This window comes from Perca flavescens, chromosome 23 (genome assembly GCF_004354835.1).
Source record: "Perca flavescens isolate YP-PL-M2 chromosome 23, PFLA_1.0, whole genome shotgun sequence".
NCBI classification, from domain to species: domain Eukaryota; kingdom Metazoa; phylum Chordata; class Actinopteri; order Perciformes; family Percidae; genus Perca; species Perca flavescens.
The window spans coordinates 3,629,950-3,650,509 of NC_041353.1; the positions used below are offsets into that span (position 1 = coordinate 3,629,950).

The following is a 20,560-nucleotide window of genomic DNA, read 5'->3' on the forward strand; positions in this document are numbered from 1 at the left end:
CAAAATCGATGAAAAAGTGGCAAAATTTAGGGAAAAAAACAAAAACGTAAAAAAAAAACTTTGTAAAGAGCAACAAAGACGTTGACATAGGGGGAAAAAAAAATGTTATGGTCAAAGGGAAGACAACACAAGGGTTAAAAGGTTAAATTCACTTCTGCTACTTTTAGTTTCTCTACCTGAACTGGATGCATTAGTGTTTTTAAACCACAGGTTTTTTTGAGTCAGGTGTGATGTGTGGAGGGGGGGTTCCCCTCAAACCAAAATCAGAGGAAGGGGCTTTTCACCCCCCCCACCCGCCCCAACAGCTGAAGGAAAAAGCTCCATGTTGCTCCATCATCAGTGTGAAAGATGACCGTATTCTTCCTTTTGAGTCAAGTTAAAACAAAAAGTAACCTCATGTTTAGTCCATTATGTTGACATAGCAACTCAAATTTCTGCTGATTTAGTTTGTCTAAGACAGGAGAAAGGAGATATCTGAGCATTTTCCATAAAGTGACCTGCATTCATGTGTGTATCATTATATATACATATACATATACATATATATATATATATATATATATATATATATATATATATATATATATATATATATATATATATATATATATATATATATACATATATATATATATATATATATATATACATATACATATACATATATATATATATATATATATATATATATATATATATATATATATATATATATATATATATATATACACACACACACTACCGGTCAACAGTTTGGGGTTACTTAGAAATGTCCCTTCCACTCCATTACAGACTGAATAGCAACTGACATCAGTTGCATTGTTTTTTTTAACCAGGGCAGCAGTTTTCAGATTACATTATGTGCTTACATAATTGCAAAAGGGTTCTCCGATGTTTTCTCAGTTAGCCTTTTAAAATGATATCAGATTAGTGAACAGAATGGGCCTTTGGACCATTGGATGAATGGTTGCTGATAATGAGCAATATAGATATTGTATTAAAGATCAGCCACTTATTTCTACAACAGTCGAGAACCCTTTTGCAATTATGTAAGCACATAATGTCATCTGAAAACTGAGCTCAGCTGCTATTCTGTCTAGAAAGTTTTGTATGTGTAGTTTCATTTAAATAAAGGCTCAGTAACTTTCTAAAACAACAGGTCACTGTAGTTTTCATAAACAGAAAGAAATGCAATTCAATTCAAATTGACTTATCTCCTGGGGGGGCAATTTAGAAGTACGAGGAGTAGTTCTGACATATAATCATAATACATAATGATAAAAGTGAAATAAGAGAGAAGAGCAGCAACAATACACGATCAGTTTTATAATAAAAATGATTGTCTGACACACAACAGTGTGTGTTAAGAAAAGAAGAAGAAAGAAAGAGAGAGAGAGAGTAAAGGGGAAAGGAGGGCAATAATGTATTTGTTGAGGACTATTTTCAGCGGTGGATTCATCCATCTGGTACTCTACTACAGGGGTCTTCAACGTTTTTTAAGCCAAGGACCCCTTAACTGAAAGAGAGATGGAGCAGGGACCCACTACTACATATATTGTCTAAAATCACGTTGCATATTAAACTGGGCCTACAATAATGAGTAGGGTGGCCTAAAACCTTTACACATAGGCGTACCTTTTTTTTTTTGCATAGAATACTAAGCTATTACAGTAAAATAGCCTAATAACTGTTGGCATTATTTTATAAAGCAGGTGTTAATGTTACATGTGGCACAGTGAATCCTCAGGATTAACTGTATCTGTCGGTGGCTACCTTAGTGACTACCTTACCTATAGGCCAGTAAGCCTGTCATTAGTGGGGATTTATATTTGCTAATAATAAGTTGGATTCATGTTAAGACTTTTTTAATTTTCGAAAAATCTTTCAAAAATTAACAACTATTTGGAGCCAAATATAGAAGCACAAAATAAGATGAAATAAAATGACAAAACAGAAAAAACCCTACATGTTGTGTTTTGTGCCTCTGTTACAGAGCAACACTACAAGGTTTCCTCTACCTTCATTAGTTAATCACTGATTGGAAGCTCCACCCGGCCGGCACGCTAAGTGACACCAATCAAACACACCTACAGCGATACAGCACCAACAGGTGCGCTGCATGCTGCTAATTGTGTCAAGTGCTGGATCTTCTTCCTTCAGAGAGGTGGGTTTCTGCTGTCTGCTGCAAGATCCTGGTTTTACTGGGACCAGAGAGGCCGAGAGGACTGGTTATACTGGGACCAGAGAGGCCGAGAGGACTGGTTATACTGGGACCAGAGAGGCCGAGAGGACTGGTTATACTGGGACCAGAGAGGCCTGAGAGGACTGGTTATACTGGGACCAGAGAGGCCTGAGAGGACTGGTTATACTGGGACCAGAGAGGCCGAGAGGACTGGTTATACTGGGACCAGAGAGGCCGAGAGGACTGGTTATACTGGGACCAGAGAGGCCGAGAGGACTGGTTATACTGGGACCAGAGAGGTCTGGTTATATTTTGTGTGGAGAATGAGCAGAGAAGTTGAGCTTGAAGCAGATTGTGGAGAACTTTGTGGTGCACGAGACTCACAGGATGTTCAGACAGGTGAGTTGTGTGTGTGTGTGTGTGTGTGTGTGTGTGTGTGTGTGTGTGTGTGTGTGTGTGTGTGTGTGTGTGTGTGTGTGTGTGTGTGTGTGTGTGTGTGTGTGTGTGTGTGTGTGTGTGTGTGTGTGTGTGTGTGTGTGTGTGTGTGTGTGTGTGTGTGTGTGTGTGTGTGTGTGTGTGTGTGTGTGTGTGTGTGTGTGTGTGTGTGTGTGTGTGTGTGTGTGTGTGTGTGTGTGTGTGTGTGTGCGTGCTGCATTCACCCACTTGTGCCAAAAGGCAATATTTAGTGTGAAGATGCTAAAGCAATTGTTCTGATTGGAATCTTTAGGTCCCATGAAAATGGTAACACTTTTATCAAATAGGCTAGTCAAAGTCAGGATTTTTTAAGAATTGAGGATCCTTTTAAAGTGTCTTCCATATGAAATGTGTTTGTACGCTGCATAAGTGTGCATCTCTTCTTTGATTGTGCTCCATAGTTCCTGAGACACAGCCATTTTCTTATCACAATATATTTAGCCTTTGACGCATGGGATGACCTAACATTTTCCTAAAATATAATTAAATGTATAAAAAGCAAATAGCCCCATGTGCTCAAAGACTTAAAGTATGATAATAACTCACTTTTCCATTATTGGTGGTGTTTTATTCTGCTGTTTAAAGTGTCAGGTTATTTAATGTAGTTGAATAACGCGGCGTCGGTCACTCTTTATTTGTCATTTTTGGTGGTTTCTGTGTAATTCTAGTGAGGCTACACTGAGGAAGGATGCTGTATATTTATCTATAATTGATTATCAGTTGTATGAACAGGTAGTGGTAAAAAGTACATATTGTGCTTTTTGAGGTACTTTACTGAGTATTTTCATGTAGAGATTTATAAATAAATAATGGACCTTTTTCACAGCAGACATTTTGACTTGTTATAGTAGGAAAAGCACAGCTGAAATGGATAACCTTAACGATGGCTCAATTCCATCAAGTGTCCCAGTAAGATATTTCAGTGAGTGAGCATGCACAATACCAGGGTCTCTCCTAAGTGGAATGCAGCCATCATTAATGGTTTAATACCAGGGTCTCTCCTAAGGGGAATGCAGCCATCAGTAATGGTTTAATACCAGGGCCTCTCCTAAGGGGAATGCAGCCATCATTAATGGTTTAATACCAGGGTTTCTCCTAAGTGGAATGCAGCCATCAGTAATGGTTTAATACCAGGGCCTCTCCTAAGTGGAATGCAGCCATCAGTAATGGTTTTGAATACACCAAAAAGGTCTATAAGACCTTAAAATAAATTCTATGGACAGCCAGTGTAGAGCTTTAAGAACTGGAGTGATATGGCCGCATGTCCTTATTGGTTTTGATCAGAGCTCTTGTGGCTGAATTTTGAATAAGTTGCAGGTTCCTGGTGGTCTACTTAGGCCCAAGACCAGCAGCAATTCAGACGGGACTCAATTTGATCCCAGTCTGACTTAGAGTACATCTCTTGGCCGTTATTTGAAAGCTCCTCGGCTGAACCAGAAGTTGTCATCGAGGGCCGTCTAAAAGCTCATTTTCTCATTTCTCTCATTGGGTACGTCCCAAAGCCCTTAACCCTTGTTGTCTTCCTGTCGACCTGAACCACTTTGGGTCAAAATTGAAAATATTTTTTTTTTTTGGGGGTGCTTTTTTTTAATGCTTTTGGCGCATTTTTTTAAATGGTTTTTTTTTTATTTTATTTAATTTATATGAAATTATACTTTTTTTTATTTTTTTATTTATTTATTTAAAAAAGACATGCATTATGACTAATGGTTAAGATCAGAGGATGCTGCGTGGATCACAGACTGGTATATGTCAAAGTTTAATCGGGGGACTGTTTTGAAACCATTTAAACATTTTAAACACCCAAAAATCAATGGAAGTAATCATTCATTTTACCTGTGAAGAATTGATGTATGGGTTCCATACCATATAATGTGCATCCATGTTATTTTTGGGCCATTTGGTTGAAAGAAACCCATATTTCACATATGAAAAACTTTTAAAAACGGGTCAAAGTTGACCCAAGGACAACACAAGGGTTAAATTGCATGCAATGCAGGAAATCATCGGAGGAGAGAGGCAATGAGCAAATGTGTTTTCAGAGGGATGAGACATCCTTTCCTCTGAATCGTCACATGAATATGTCCTATATGATAACTTTGGTGCACCCGACTCCTAGAAAGAATTACAGCACTTCCTTAAAATGGACTCACTTCTGCCTTTTGGACAATTTTAGAAGTCTAGTTTTAAACTTGCAAACTTTTACTTGCTTTACATAATTGTACTTTCTTTTGGATCCCTATAATCCTAACTTATTTATCAAATTATATTAATGAATTCTTCCATTGAGTTTTTTTAAAGTTTTGTCTTTATCTTTTTGTTATGATGGTGTATTCTTTTCTGTGTTGTCTTTGTAATTACTGGATGCCTTTCCAAATGAGGGCTGCCCCTCAATGATATCTTTTGGGAAATTGAAGGTTGAATGTACGTTGCTGGGATAAAGCCTGACATCCGTAGTGTCTCTCAGGCAGGATCTTCCTCCCCGTTTGCTATCTTCGACATCGGGTCTTAGTGCCGCCCAGGATGGTTGTGAAATGAGCCTTTTAATCACTGCTTTTGTGGGTATTCTAGCGAAAAAGGAAGCGCTATAAGTCCAACAAAGCAGAAGTTAAAATGCTCATATTATGCTTATTTTTAGTTTCATAATTGTATTTAGAGGTTGTACCAGAATAGGTTTACGTGGTTTAATTTTCAGAAACCACCATATATTTGTTGTACTGCACATTGCTGCAGCTCCTCTTTTCACTCTGTGTGTTGAGCTCTCTGTTTTAGCTACAGAGTGAGACATCTCACTTCTGTTCCATCTTTGTTGGGAGTTGCACATGCTCAGTACGTAGGTAAGGACTACTAGCCAGTCAGAAGCAGAGTATGAGGGCGTGCCATGCTAGCAGCTAAGCGAGCATTATAACGTGTGTTACAATGGGTAAGTCCTTTTTTTGGGGGGACTTTGGGCTTTTTCACTTTGTAAACCTATAATGTGCACAGAAAAGATATATAATACAATAAAGGAAAGGGGAAAAGCCAAAAAGCATAATATGAGCACTTTAAACTCCACTTACTTCGGCCCTGAGACTAAATCCAATGATTGCAGATTTACCACAAAGTTATTCCATTTTAAATGCAGGTGTGACCAGCCACCACCACACCTCAACCCTACTGAAGATGTCATGTGTGAATATTGTTGGAATAATCTGGTAGAGACTGTTTGTTTAAAAATGTGAAAAGGCCAAAAAAAAACTCATGGAGTTTAGACTTTAACTGGTCAGATGGTTGAATGAGGGTTTGTCTCAACACAGAAACTTAAAGTGCTCATATTATTATGCTTTTTGGCTTTTTCCCTTTCCTTTATTGTGTTATATATCTTTTTTGTGCACGTTATAGGTTTACAAAGTGAAAAAGCCCAAAGTCCCCCCCAAAGGGACTTACCATCTCCAACAGAAAACCCTGTTCACCAACTGCTCCAAACAGCTCTATTGTAGTCCAGCCTTTACTTCAGAGACCAACGTGGTCACTTTGTAACACACGTTATAATGCTCACCTAGCTGCTAGCATAGCACACCCTCATACTCTGCTTCTGACTGGCTAGTAGTCCTTACCTAGGTACTGTCAGGGCACGCCCTCATACTCTGCTTCTGACTGGCTAGTAGTCCTTACCTAGGTACTGTCAGGACACGCTGTCATACTCTGCTTCTGACTGGCTAGTAGTCCTTACCTAGGTACTGAGCATGTGCAACTCCCAGCAAAGATGGAATAGATGTGAGATGTCTCACTCTGTAGCTAAAACAGAGAGCTCAACACACAGGGTGAAAAGATGAGCTGCAATCTGAAATACAATTATGAACCTGAAAATGACCATAATATGAGCACTTTAACATTTATGTTATTAACATTTATGATAATGCAACCAGGAATATTTGCAACTATCATGAAATCATCAAAAAGGTAATATTTTGATTAAAATAGTAATTTTGGGAAGTCCCACAGCATTCAGCAGAAATTCAGTTGAAAGATCATTAAAGTTCAGGCTGAAGTTTGAAGTGAAACGGCTGTGAATTCCTCAAAACTAGCAGCTAAGCGAGCATTATAACGTGTGTTACAATGGGTAAGTCCCTTTTGGGGGGACTTTGGGCTTTTTCACTTTGTAAACCTATAATGTGCACAGAAAAGATATATAATACAATAAAGGAAAGGGGAAAAGCCAAAAAGCATAATATGAGCACTTTAAACTCCACTTACTTCGGCCCTGAGACTAAATCCAATGATTGCAGATTTACCACAAAGTTATTCCATTTTAAATGCAGGTGTGACCAGCCACCACCACACCTCAACCCTACTGAAGATGTCATGTGTGAATATTGTTGGAATAATCTGGTAGAGACTGTTTGTTTAAAAATGTGAAAAGGCAAAAAAAAAACTCATGGAGTTTAGACTTTAACTGGTCAGATGGTTGAATGAGGGTTTGTCTCAACACAGAAACTTAAAGTGCTCATATTATTATGCTTTTTGGCTTTTTCCTTTCCTTTATTGTGTTATATATCTTTTTTTGCACGTTATAGGTTTACAAAGTGAAAAAGCCCAAAGTCCCCCCCAAAGGGACTTACCATCTCCAACAGAAAACCCTGTTCACCAACTGCTCCAAACAGCTCTATTGTAGTCCAGCCTTTACTTCAGAGACCAACGTGGTCACTTTGTAACACACGTTATAATGCTCACCTAGCTGCTAGCATAGCACACCCTCATACTCTGCTTCTGACTGGCTAGTAGTCCTTACCTAGGTACTGTCAGGGCACGCCCTCATACTCTGCTTCTGACTGGCTAGTAGTCCTTACCTAGGTACTGTCAGGACACGCTGTCATACTCTGCTTCTGACTGGCTAGTAGTCCTTACCTAGGTACTGAGCATGTGCAACTCCCAGCAAAGATGGAATAGATGTGAGATGTCTCACTCTGTAGCTAAAACAGAGAGCTCAACACACAGGGTGAAAAGATGAGCTGCAATCTGAAATACAATTATGAACCTGAAAATGACCATAATATGAGCACTTTAACATTTATGTTATTAACATTTATGATAATGCAACCAGGAATATTTGCAACTATCATGAAATCATCAAAAAGGTAATATTTTGATTAAAATAGTAATTTTGGGAAGTCCCACAGCATTCAGCAGAAATTCAGTTGAAAGATCATTAAAGTTCAGGCTGAAGTTTGAAGTGAAACGGCTGTGAATTCCTCAAAACGGAGACAAACCTGTGACACCTCTTCTGTTTGTGTGTGAGTACAGGGGATACCCATGTACTGTACATGTGTATCAGTTAACACCTGAGAGCTGGCACCAAAATCTACCAGCCGGCTTCTCGTTTCCTGTCTACCTCGGTCTACTTCCTGCTGAGCTCGACACAAAATTTAGGCATTCCAGAGTTCCAGTTTGCATACTTTTTATTTTTTACTTATGTAAGGTTTACAAGTTAATTTATATATTTGAGTTAATTTGCTAAAAACATTTACGTTTGTCAACATATTAAGTAACTTTTCACATGTTTAATTCCATACATATAATACATCTGATATGTATAATACATATATACAGGAAGATGACCAAATTTCTGAGACAAAATCTGGGGACATTTTCAGCTCAGAAGCGTGAATACATCAAACAGGTAATGTTTTTATCCCTAAACTATAATCAGGGACACCGCCCCAGGGGCGTCACTAGACCTAGAGCTGCACTGGGGCACAAGCCCCCCCCATGGGAATGCTCCCCTGTAAGAAAATGTTGTCTATTTTAAAGTGCCCATATTATGAAAAAAATCACTTTTTCTGGGATTTGGGGTGTTATTTTGTGTCTCTGGTGCTTCCACACGCATACAACACACACAAGTTCACCATCTACAATCGGTAGAAATATATAAATTCATATTTCTAAGTGGAATCGTCTGGAATGTTAGTATTATATGAAAATGGTGTCAGTGGCTTATTGATCTTTACATTGTTAGTTAATTTCCTATCCTGGCCTGGGACGCACATTTATACGGTTTGATAAAGTACTTACTGGACTTTAGCTTATCATTGCACTCATAAGAACTTAAGATCATTTTGCAAGTGAAGACTGTGTGAATATTGTGGTTGTGAATGTTTAGAAATGCGAAAAGTCCAATAAACCTCATGGACTCCCAGTATGATCAGTAGACACAGCGAACCACAGCACGAAAACACATTGGCCTTTGAACTTAAAATCAAATTACAGGAGATTGTACTGCAAAAGGAGACGAGTCCTCTGAGAGAAGGGTGAGAAAGTGAAGAGTGTGAAGCTGTGTTTTCTTGACGCTCTCTGTTGACCTGTGGGTTTATATATATATATATACACAGCTGTCTGAATCTCGCTCATTATGTTTCTGTGCGGTTGTGGTCTGTGGGCTTTCAGCAGCATCAAGAGTTGCCCCCCTAAACTTACTCTGCTGCTTCTAAACTCACACACACACACACACACACACACACAGGAGACTTCCTGGTCAGGTTTGCAATCACTTCCATCCACTGAACACTTACCACACGCACTGAGTGAGGAGACTACGCTGTTGTGTGTGTCCGTCCGGCTGCAGAGAGCAGACAGGATTGAAACTGCAGCAGCTTTCAGCGACTTTAGAGTGAAAAAAATCGTTCCAGCGTACATTGATGTTAAAATGTATACAGGTTGGCAGGACGGTCTGAAATGTTCTGCACGGTATTTCACGGTCCGTTTTTGTTGGCAAATGTGAGCTGTTCGAGTCACATACGTCTCGTGTTCATATCAGAAACAAGGAAATGTGTTACGTCATTCCCATTCTCACTCCCGCTTGGTCAGTGGCTCTCCGAGTCACATACTGATACAAAGTCTGGCACGTGAGACTGCTGGGACTGGCTTTGGGATTGGATTTGCGGAAAAGTTCCGGTCATTGGTCAAAATGGCGAGTCGCACCAAAATTCCCGGTGATTGGTTGGTTGAATTTGCGGGAATTGTTGCGATCCTGGGGGGACTGGACTATACGTTTGGTCAATGTTTTCTTTCTTTCATTCCAATTTCGGGACCGTCAGTCACAGTGTAAAGCGGGGACATTTCTGGGGACAGCTCCAGCCAACCGGGGACGTCTGGTCACCCTAATATAAAGTTAGGCCGGTTACACACTGGCTGCGTGGTGTGAGCGTGGCGTTTCTGTTGCGTGTCAGCCAGAAAGGAGTCTGACGCTGCTGCTGCTAGCCTTGTCTGGACACATGGATATCTCCCATTGATAAAATAAAATACCATGTTAAACATAAACATATACTGATCTGATTACAGCAAAGACAACGTCGGCAGTATTGACGGCAAAATAGGCTCCAGAATATTTCCTTCTGTATTGACCGGTGCAATATTAGAAAATCAGTGTTTTTATTACATTATATCTGCATTTATATCAAACTAGAGTTTCAAACATCATGTCATTTATTAATATGTATTTGTCTAAATTTAAATCTAAACATCTTTTCCTATTCTATTTTGCCTGGAAACACTTCCAACACGCTTGCGTGTCGTGTGGAAAAATAGGCGTCGGTTCGATTTCTAGCACGCACGAGTTTTCGCGGCAGCTCGAGCCGTGCATGTCACGCAGGCAGTGTGTAAGCTCTAACCTGTTACCATGGGAGCCGAAATATAAACGGACACGCTCACGCCACGCAGCCAGCGTGTAACCGGCATTATGTTCATCTCCAGAATATCTACCTCCGGTGTTCTCCTCACCGTTACCTCAGTCTTAGTTCTGCTAGCGTCTGATTAGTTAGTTCAGCTACATGTGACTTAGACACCGGCAAGTGTTGTCGTCGTCATGGAGCTGACGAAGGTTAGATCTCTCAGGTTGTTAAACTGCATCCAGCGCTGAAATGATTTGCTCTGAGACAGCCTTCACCGAGGAGGGACAGAACAACTTCTGGTTCAGCTGGAGACAGAGGAGTCGAGGAGCTGTCAAATAAGGGGGGGGGGGGGATGAGATTCAGCCCAGGTTTCCCTCACTTGCTTCCTGTCCTCCCGTCTTCTTCTCGACATTGCTCCTTGAGCTTTGACCTTCTTGCTCATAAGGATTGTGGGTCTGATTAGCCAGAAAAAGCGTGGTGGCTTGTGTACGGCAAAATCTGACCGCATGCTGTTAGACATACTGGTCATTTTGACATACTTCTTATTGGGACATTTTAAATCCTTTTCTGGCATACTAAATAAGATAGTATGGTAGTATAGGTATTGGAACGTAGGGTCGGGTTTCCCTTGCTGGAGCAAATAGAGGCAAAGTCCCTCCCCTTCCGGTGGACCTCCATGGGACATTTATTTTGGAAAGAAAATGTCGGTTAGTGAACAGGGAGAGACTTATAATTACTTGATCCCAATTGAATTGAGCCATGAATTACTACACACATGATGTTCGTTAATTTTGAAGAATTTTGTGAATATTGTGGTAGTGAATGTTTACAATAAAAGTCCAATAAACCTCATGGAGTTTAGACTTAAACTGGTCAGATAGTTGAATGAGGCTTGTCCCATTTATAATAAAACACTTTCCCTGAAGTGTGTGTGTGTGTGTGTGTCAGTCACACCGTGTGTGTGTGTGTCAGTCACACCGTGTGTGTGTGTGTGTGTGTGAGACAATGGGTGTGTCTAGCTGACAAGAAAAGCTTCATATTTGGAGTTTCCTTTAAACTACATAAAAAAAGGGACTTCTGTGAGTTAGTCAGTAGAAACACCTCACGCCCAGCCGGGCTGCATTATTTCCTGTCCTCATTTGACTTCTCAGTCCCTGCTTTTATTCATTACATCATTTACTAAGGCTGCTCAATTATGGAAAAAAAAAATCATTTATTGAACTTAAACAGTTCAAATCAACAGTGAAAACCCCTTGAACTGATCCTCAGAGATCCCTCCTCCATCCTCGCTCCTACATGAAGGAAGGCCAGAACGACTTCCGGTTCCGAGATATCAAATTAGAGACTTGGGGATTTGGGATCCACCCATAATCTCTTCACCTAGTCCTGGGTCTTCCCCGAGGCCTCCTCCCAGCCTGAACGTGCCTGGAGCATCCAGGGGGCATCCTTACCAGATGCCCAAAGCACCTCAACAGGCTCCTTTTCAACGCAAAGGTGCAGCAGGTCTACTCCGAGTTCCTCACGGGTGACTGAGCCTCTCACCCAGGGGCGTAGCGCAAAATTCTGGCCCCTGTAGAAAGGCATTTTCTATGGGTTCTTCCCCACATCCATAGCTATTCATTCTAGCATCTTTTTGGGCCCTCCTCACATGAGGGCCCTGAGTACTCAGTCTCCCTTTTTCTTTTGCGCGGTGCAAATGTTCAACCAAATCAAGTTCCTTCCAGAGACTATTTAGCAGAGCCAATGTCGCTGCATCCGGAGCTTAGTGCCACCCAAGATGGTTGTGATCTATTTTAAAGAAATGCAAACAACTCGGAGCGTGTTTTTTTTTTTTTTTTTGTGTTTTTTTTTCTCCTATCCCAGAGTGCATCTGTGGTGTAGCAAGACATTACTCCACAGTGCTGAGGAGAAAGTTCTGGCAATTTGAGACTACTACAAGTGTGACAATGCTGAAAAATGACAGAGGGTGTCATTGTGTAGGATTAATCTGAACTCCTAACCGTTTTGCAGTGTATTTTTGTCTGTTTTAGCAGCTAAATGCTCTACTTTCCTCACCAGCTCCTCTCTAACTCTGTCTGTCTGAAGTGTTTTTCAGAGCTTGTTTGATGAAACCGTATGCTGCATGAAACAATGAGACTGAACCCGTGGTGTAGTCTAATGTATTGTAGTGGGTATACTGCGTATACCTATAGTATCCCATAGACTACACCACTGAAAGGTGTAAAATCCAAACTAGGAGCTTAACAAAAAACGTTTTAAAGCTTCGTAGAGTCTGATAATGTCCAGGGTCTCTAAGGCTACGTTCACACCGCGAGTCTTAATGCTGTTCACATGAACTTTTGTGGCCTTTATCAGATTCCTGTGTGAACTATTTGCGGTTTCGAAACTGACCTGCATGCGCAAAAGACCAATAACAATGACCTCAGACGCAGCACGCTGTTGCACTAAAGTTAGCAAGGTTATGGAGGAAGTCAGCATTTTCACTTTTTCAAGATGTTTGTGTAATGGCAGCAGTAACATTAATGAGCAGGTGCTGAGGAGGAGAATGAGAGACACAAATTAGCTATTTTGGCCTTTTACGGGGTTATGGCTGCAAATTCACTCTCCCTCCATTGACTTGCTCCATCACTGTTCTCCATTGTGTAGGCCAGGTCAAGTTTTTAATGTTACTGTCTGTGTCTAGGGCGAACTCCTGCCTGCCTCGATTGACGTATCAAATCATCCTCGGTTGTTCACACTGCGGCCACATTGGGGGGGGAAATAAAAAAAAATCTGACCTGGGTCTGATTCAGGACCACATATGGAAGTGGTCTAAATCTGATTTTTTTTTTTTTTTTTTTTTAAATCAGATCTGGGCAAGAATTGAGTGTTGACACTACTTCTGAAGAAGTCTGACCTGGTCACTTAACCCGCCCCAAAAAAAATCTGATTTGGGCCACTTTTGACTGCAGCCTGAACGTTGCTAGCTTCACCACAAGTGCAAACCACAATTTGAAACCTTTTAAAGTTCCCAGGACAACCACAGGTGCAATTCAGAGCGCATTGCTCAGGTTATCTGATATCTGACCCCTGATCAGTTTAGCCCACATCGGATCCGATACTTAGGATCGAGATCGGGACATGCCTAGATGAAACGTTATATTTACTTCTTCAGTAGGAACCAATGGCTGGTGGTTAAGTGGTCTCTACTGGTTTTATATTTAGATGCTCCAGTGTACCGTCAGAAATAAAGTTCCCAATAAAACCACAGGAGCAATGAATTGCTCGGGGTTTGTAATGGTTTCCATTGCGATTTTTCTACCGGATCGAATGATTTCCGATGCATGCTGTTGCATCACAGCACGCGCTTTCCAGTCGCTTCTGATCTGAAAACTCAAACTCCATTTTGTTGCATGAAAATACAGGCCTCAACCCCAGAACCCATTAGTGCCCTGCATGCAGTGAAAGCATTAACATAAAAACCATCAAGGGGGATGTAAATTTCAAGCAATGGGCGGATGATTTGTGTCTGACATGTATGTGAGGGAGTTGGAAACCCCTCACCCACTTCTATGAAGTTTGGTGATTTAAAGGAAACTGCACGACCACAGTTTTCACACCTAGATCATCTCTCGCTCTCTCTCCCTCGAGTTATAAATAAAAGCTTTCATGACAAGTCAAACAGTTTGAGAGAACTTCAGGGCAAGACACACACTGTCAGGCAATCAGACCTGTATCCGTCCTCGGCATCGCTCCATCAGGGATTGAAACTGCCAATCTCTCGCTCACACACACACACACACCACACACACACAGGGCCTCGACAGGCTTGGGATTCGGACAAGCGGCTATAGCGAGCGGGGCTACAATGGTTGCCACAGCGAGGGCAGTGGTCTGCCTGTCTCTCTGGTTGTTGGTGTGTCAGGTCCGGGGCGCCTACATCCCTCCGGAGATGAACAAAACCATCCAGACCCTCCTGCAGCACTATGTAAGTATAAAGTACCACAACTGTTTGCTGTTACCTTGTACTTATGACTGACAACTGACCTAGTATCTGCTGCTGTCACACTCACCACACACTCCTATACACACACGTACACTAGCTCACTTTTTGCATGCATGCATTTTTTTTCATGTTTTAGTCCGTTTGCTGCAAACATTGTTTATCACAATCATTCATGTTATTTTATTATTAGACTATATTTTCTAAGTTAGCAATGTATGAATGTGTCATGTGTAGGCAACTTCAGGGCTATATCATTGATGGTGCATTCAAGGACACTCCCATCTACTAAGTTTTAAGAGACGGAGTTAAAAGCATTCTATTTTTAAATGAAAGAAACTTCATGTTTTTATTTAAGGGTTAAGTTCTTCTTTTTTTATTTTTTTTTTACAAACGAGCATTTCAATTAAGTGCTTGTGTGATTATCTGATATTTGAGCTTATCAACGGCACGTCTCTGAAATATCAGATGTCAGATTGTCCTTGAATGCACCAAGAGTCAGTAAAAGTAGCAATGCAATTAATGACCAAATTCATTGATTATTACAAGTCTTTTGTTTGTTTATCTGATCTGACAGTTTGTCAGCAATGTCTCTAATAGTTCATAGTTCAGACTGTCCTTAAACGCACCAGTAGAGACAGTTTTCAAAAGTCACTGAAAGTTCAAATGCAAGAAACAATCAAATTCATATTAATTTTTTTTCACGTATTTGTCATTTGCTTTTCATTATTATAAAATCAAAACTCATTAACGGTCGCCAATCATTTTTATTTGGATAATATGTGAAAAAACACTGACATGGTGCCTTTTGATTTACATCAAGCGTGAACTGAAGTTTGTCTTTTTTGCAGACTATCCCAACTAGAGAGAGATTTAACCAGAAGCCGGTCTTCTCTCACAAACCGCTGGCTGGAAAAATGGAGGTAAATAAGTCAAGTTGATCTTTGGAACAATTTAGCTTCTCTACATCTACAAATACAAACAGGAAGTAGGGGTTTTATGTATGTCCACTGCCTTTTTAATCTCACAGTTTCCTCTCTTTAAACATCAGAAGACATGTCTTGTCTCAGGCACAAATGCAAACACTGTCTCAACCATAACATTAATGGAACCTTTCTGTCTTTCTTTCGGAGAGAGAGATCAGAAGATTAATACCACTCTCTTGTCTAAAGTACAAGCTGGGGGTTAGTTAGCCAAGCTTAGCATAAAGACTGGATGGAGGTGGAAACAGCTAGCCTGGCCTCAGTCCAAAGTGGGGAAAAATGCACCTACAGCTGACTAATTAACACACATTAGTGCACAAATGGAAATGCAGACATCCAGCTGTTTCCCCTTGCTTCCAGTCTTTATGATCAGGGACACAGCACAACATTCTGGACCCTGTAGAAACACATTCTCTATGGGTTCCTAACCCACATCCACAACTATTCATTCTAGCATCTTTTTGGGCCCTCCTCACATGAGCGCCCTGGGTACACAGTCCCCTTTCCACCCCTGTTGATGCTAAGCTAGGCTAATTGCCTCTTGAGTCTCATCTCGATCTCAAAAAGAAAGCAAATAAGCTTACTTCCTCACACCACTCATTTAGGATCAGGTGGCCCCCAGCCTGGCACATTAAACCGCTTCACAGTTAGGGAGTGTTAGCGTACTTCTAAGGGAGTGTTGGCGTACTTCTAAGTGCACTAGACAGTATCTAAGCTGTTTTCCATCTTCTCCTGTTGAGCTCTGCCATCTCTATCTACCTTTTCCTCACCGAGTCAGCAGCTGGCTGGTGTTTCCCTCGGGTCACAGTCTGAAACTGTGAGCAGAGTTTGCGTTGCGGTTCCTGTGGTTTTTATTCCCCTGCTGGCAATGCAAACATTGTGCAACCTTGTTAGTGCAGCTATTCTCAGGCTCCGAATTAAACTTTCACTCTTCACCAACAACGATGAAAAAGACACTTTACGGGTTGGTTTCGAGTACCGAGCGAGTTGAACCACCAAACACCAGCACAGGAGTCTTTACATGTTACAGTCTGCAAAGCTTCAGGGGGTTGTTTGCAGCTTGTTGTGAAGTCTTGTGTGGTTACTTAAGATTGAGGCATTGCAGACTAGCTTTAAAGCTGTGGTAGTGCTTCATGCTGTATACTTTACAAATGGACTTTACACAAAAGGAAGAAATAAGATAGAAAAAGCCTGGACCTGAAGCCTTTCCTCCTCAGCCAAACAAATTATTAGATAACAATTTAAAAATAATCAATTGACTCGTGTGTGTGTAGATTTTTTTGCGTGGAAAATGAACCTTTTGTATTAATAGTTTGCAATAATATTATCACTCATAATCGAAGATTCTCTTTTAAGCTCTTAAAAAGTGTCCGCTGTCCCGTTGAGCCGTCGTGGCGGCGAGAGTCTCGGCACTGTCGGATGTGTTCTGGCATCAGAGGACCGAACGTGAGCCGCCTCTGGCCCAACAACATCTGGACATGATTGTTTAGCAGCACTTGGATCAGCTTTCGGCCCCATTGTTGGATCCTGTGTGAACAACGTGACGTTGTCTTGGCCCAACTGGTTGTTGGAAGAGACGATGAATAGAACATTTTCTTTGTTTCAGTATTGTTATGAAACAAGCTGATCATGATTGTTTTTGTGGTTCGTATCCGATCATCTACTGGCTCGACCCTCTGTGAGTTGATTCTGAAAGCAGTTAGGTTTGAGACACATGAATACTGTATGTACGTTCCTGCCAACCTAGAAATCTAGACGCACCCTAGCGGCAGCAAATGTAAATGCACCGAAGTAATTCTTAAAAAAGGAAGATGTGTTCAGAGTTTTGCCGGCCGGATACGGTAAAAGTTGAATCTATCAACTAGCGTTGCTCTGGTTGGTTGGAGCGCTATCCTATCGCGTGCAGACAGAATTTGAAAGAAAACAGTTTATCGCGGCCCTCAAATTGAGCCCTTCCAATCGGGAGTTCCCAGACCCAACATCTGGATGTGGGTCTGGCTTGTCAGGCTCCATTCTTGCTCCATTCACTTAAATTATGTGAGAGTAGAAAGATAAGAGAGGCACCAGAGGAAAGGATTGGTTCAAGGTAGGTTCACGCTGATAAACCTTCAGGGAGGAAAACGGTGAAATTTATGGTGCAAATTTATGACTCCAATTAAAACAAAATGGGAGGCTTTTTTAACACAGAATTGAATGTAAGATATTCACAACATGTATTGAGGAACATTTTGAAATGTTGTCAAGAAATGTCATTAAAGTCAGAAATGTCAGGATGATTTAAAAAAAAAAAAAAATCATTCAGGTATTCATGGTGGTACACAGAGATCAATATAGAAAGTGGTATTTAAAAGCCACCTACACCCCATTTGGGTTTTCCCATTTAGTTTCTCCCTCACCACAGCAACTTAGGTGTTACATTTCATCCACTAAATTTGTTCCAGCGACTCATGTCTTTCAAACCTGTTGGCGATGTTGGAGTATGACATTCATGATTCACAGTTAATGAGTGGCATTTCCGTCTAAGGCCTACTCTGTGCTTAATTTAACTCCTGTGTGGGAAACCACATTTCTTTTTTTTTTTTTCACTGTAAAAATGTTTTCAGCACCCTGAGTGGTACAAGATTGTCAAGCCAGAGAAGACCAGCTTTTTTTTTTTTTTTATTGAAAGGACTAGACCACTGATATTATATGGTTTAGGAAAATATATATATCAGTTTTGAGTTCCTGCCTTCTGCATTTTAAAGATTCCTAAATCATCGGTATTCTTTAATTGAAAGCGGCTGAAATTTAAATATCACCCACCAGATACTAAATATCACCTTTTTTTTGTTTCTCTCTCAGGGAAAGCGAGTGTTCATGGGAAGCGTTCTGGAGACGTACGAGAAGCTGATTGGCCAGATGTTGAAGCAGCAGCCCACCCCAACTCCCCAGACAGCCGGGAGCAACGAGCGTCTCGCCTCCGCCGCTGCCGGCGATGCAAGTGATGACCGCATCAGAACGGGGCTGAACTACATCCTGAGGAAGGTCAAGGAGCTGAAGAAACACCATTACAAGGAGCAAGAAGAGCTTCTGCAGGAGCTGAAGGGTCTCGAACACATCAAGGTACAGAGACATAGACTCACACTGGGAGTAGGGCTTATAAAGGGTTTGTAGAGGTCTTGAGTAGGGGCTACCGTTGACACTTATGTAAAGGTTGTGAAGGGCTTGTTGCTGCCTGATTCATACCGAAAACCTGATTTTGTTTTATGCATGTGCGAAGATGGTTGAGTTTAGGCATTGATCTTGAATGGTTAGGGTCAGGATAGCCCATTGGTCAGTGGATAGGACCTGAATAAATGGGGTTTCCGGTACAGATTGGGTAGTGACTGTTTAGGCTTAGGTTAAAACACAGCGCCCGGGATAGGGGCACGGCCACAAGGGGACCACTGATGTAGGAACAGACTTTTAAAAACTCCCTAAAAACCAGATTTGGATATCTAAAAAGCCATATAAAGAGACACAGATATTAAAAGGGTTAGGGTTAGGTCAGGGGCTAGGCTTACAGATGCCTGGGCTTTAAAGCATAGTTTATGGGAGGTTGATGTAGGCCTTAGGCTTTTGGATGGTCATGGAGGGCTTTTGTGGGGCCTATGTAGGGCTTATACCAAGACACATCAAATGGTTTATTGGGCCTATAGGCAGCATATGTAGGGGCTTAAAATAAGGCTCAAGGAAGGATTGTGCGGGACATGAAGTAAAGCTTCTGGGAGGTTTATTTAGAAGTCTATGAAGGGCTTAAAGTAAGACTTAAAGTGCTCACATTATGCTTTTTGGCATTTTCCCTTTCCTTTATTGTGTTATATATCTTTTTTTGTGCATGTAATAGGTTTACAAAGTGAAAAAGCCCAAAGTCCACCCCAAAGGGACTTACCATCTCCAACAGAAAACACTGTTCACCAACTGCTCCAAACAGCTCTGTTGTAGTCCAGCCTTTACTTGTCTCAACCATAACATTAATGGAACCTTTCTGCCTTTCGGAGAGAGAGATCAGAAGATTAATACCACTCTCTTGTTTGCTTCTAAAGTACAAGCTGGGGGTTGGTTAGCCTAGCTTAGCATAAAGACTGGATGGAGGTGGAAACAGCTAGCCTGGCTCAGTCCACAGTGGAAAAAATGCACCTACAGCTGACTAATTAACACACATTTGTGCACAAACGGAAATGCAGACATCCAGCTGTTTCCCCTTGCTTCCAGTCTTTATGCTCAGGGGCACAGCACAACATTCTGGACCCTGTAGAAACACATTCTCTATGGGTCCCTAACCCACATCCACAACTATTCATTCTAGCATCTTTTTGGGCCTTCCTCACATTAACGTTAACTTTGTGACACACGTTATAATGCTCGCCTAGCTGCTAGCGTGGCAAGCCCTCATACTCTGCTCCTGACTGGCTTGTAGTCCTTACCTAGGTACTGTCAGGACACGCCCTCATACTCTGCTTCTGACTGGCTAGTAGTCCTTAACTAGCTACTGTCAGGGCATGCCCTCATACTCTGCTCCTGCCTGGGAAGTAGTCTTTACCTAGGTACCGAGCATGTGCGACTCCCAACAAAGATGGAACAGAAGTGAGAGGTCTCACTCTGTAGCTAAAACAGAGCTCAACACACAAGGTGAAAAGAGGAGCTGCAGCAATGTGCAGTATGACAAAAATATGGCGTTTTCTGAAAATTAAATCATGTAAACATATTCTAATACAATTATGAACCTTAAAATGAGCATAATATGAGCACTTCAATGAAAAGTTTATTTAGGTTTACAGAGGGCTTATGTAGGGTTTCGACATGCATTACTAATGTAGGTCTATTCTACCATAATACTGTGGTCTTAGGATTTTTTGTAACATGTGTCCTCCTGTCTCTGTTCCTCCTAGCTGGATAACCATGTGGTCCAGAGCAAAGCTTTGAGGGAGCTGCCGTGGCTGTACGAGGAGGCGAGCTCATTGAATGAGGAAATCGAGCTGAGGAGGCGCCGCCGCCAAGCTCGGAGGGTCAAGAATCATCCGAGAGCCTGAAACACCAACAATATGTCAACAATGACCACAACAGGGATGATTAACAACAAAAATTTTAATTAATTGATATAAAAAAATAATAATTTTATAATACCAAAGAATATCCAAATTTAAACCAGCGTGCCAAGTTTTTATTTCATTTTCTAAGAGGTTATTAAAGAAGTTATTTATAAATAAATGTATATTTATTACACCAGCAGCCTAAGCCTAGAAGATATTGTACATTTTTAAAATTCCTGTAT

At 41.1% G+C, this 20,560-nt stretch overlaps 1 protein-coding gene across 1 annotated transcript; it reads left to right on the top strand.

The window, feature by feature from the left end:
• Positions 1–13,982: 13,982 nt before the first annotated feature.
• On the top strand, positions 13,983–20,339 carry ifng1 (interferon gamma 1). The gene is made up of 4 exons (XM_028571073.1): positions 13,983–14,269; positions 15,136–15,207; positions 18,109–18,369; positions 20,178–20,339. Exons 1-4 carry the CDS (start codon positions 14,150–14,152, stop codon positions 20,316–20,318), a joined length of 594 nt encoding a protein of 197 aa, XP_028426874.1. The 5' UTR covers positions 13,983–14,149; the 3' UTR covers positions 20,319–20,339.
• Positions 20,340–20,560: the final 221 nt, after the last annotated feature.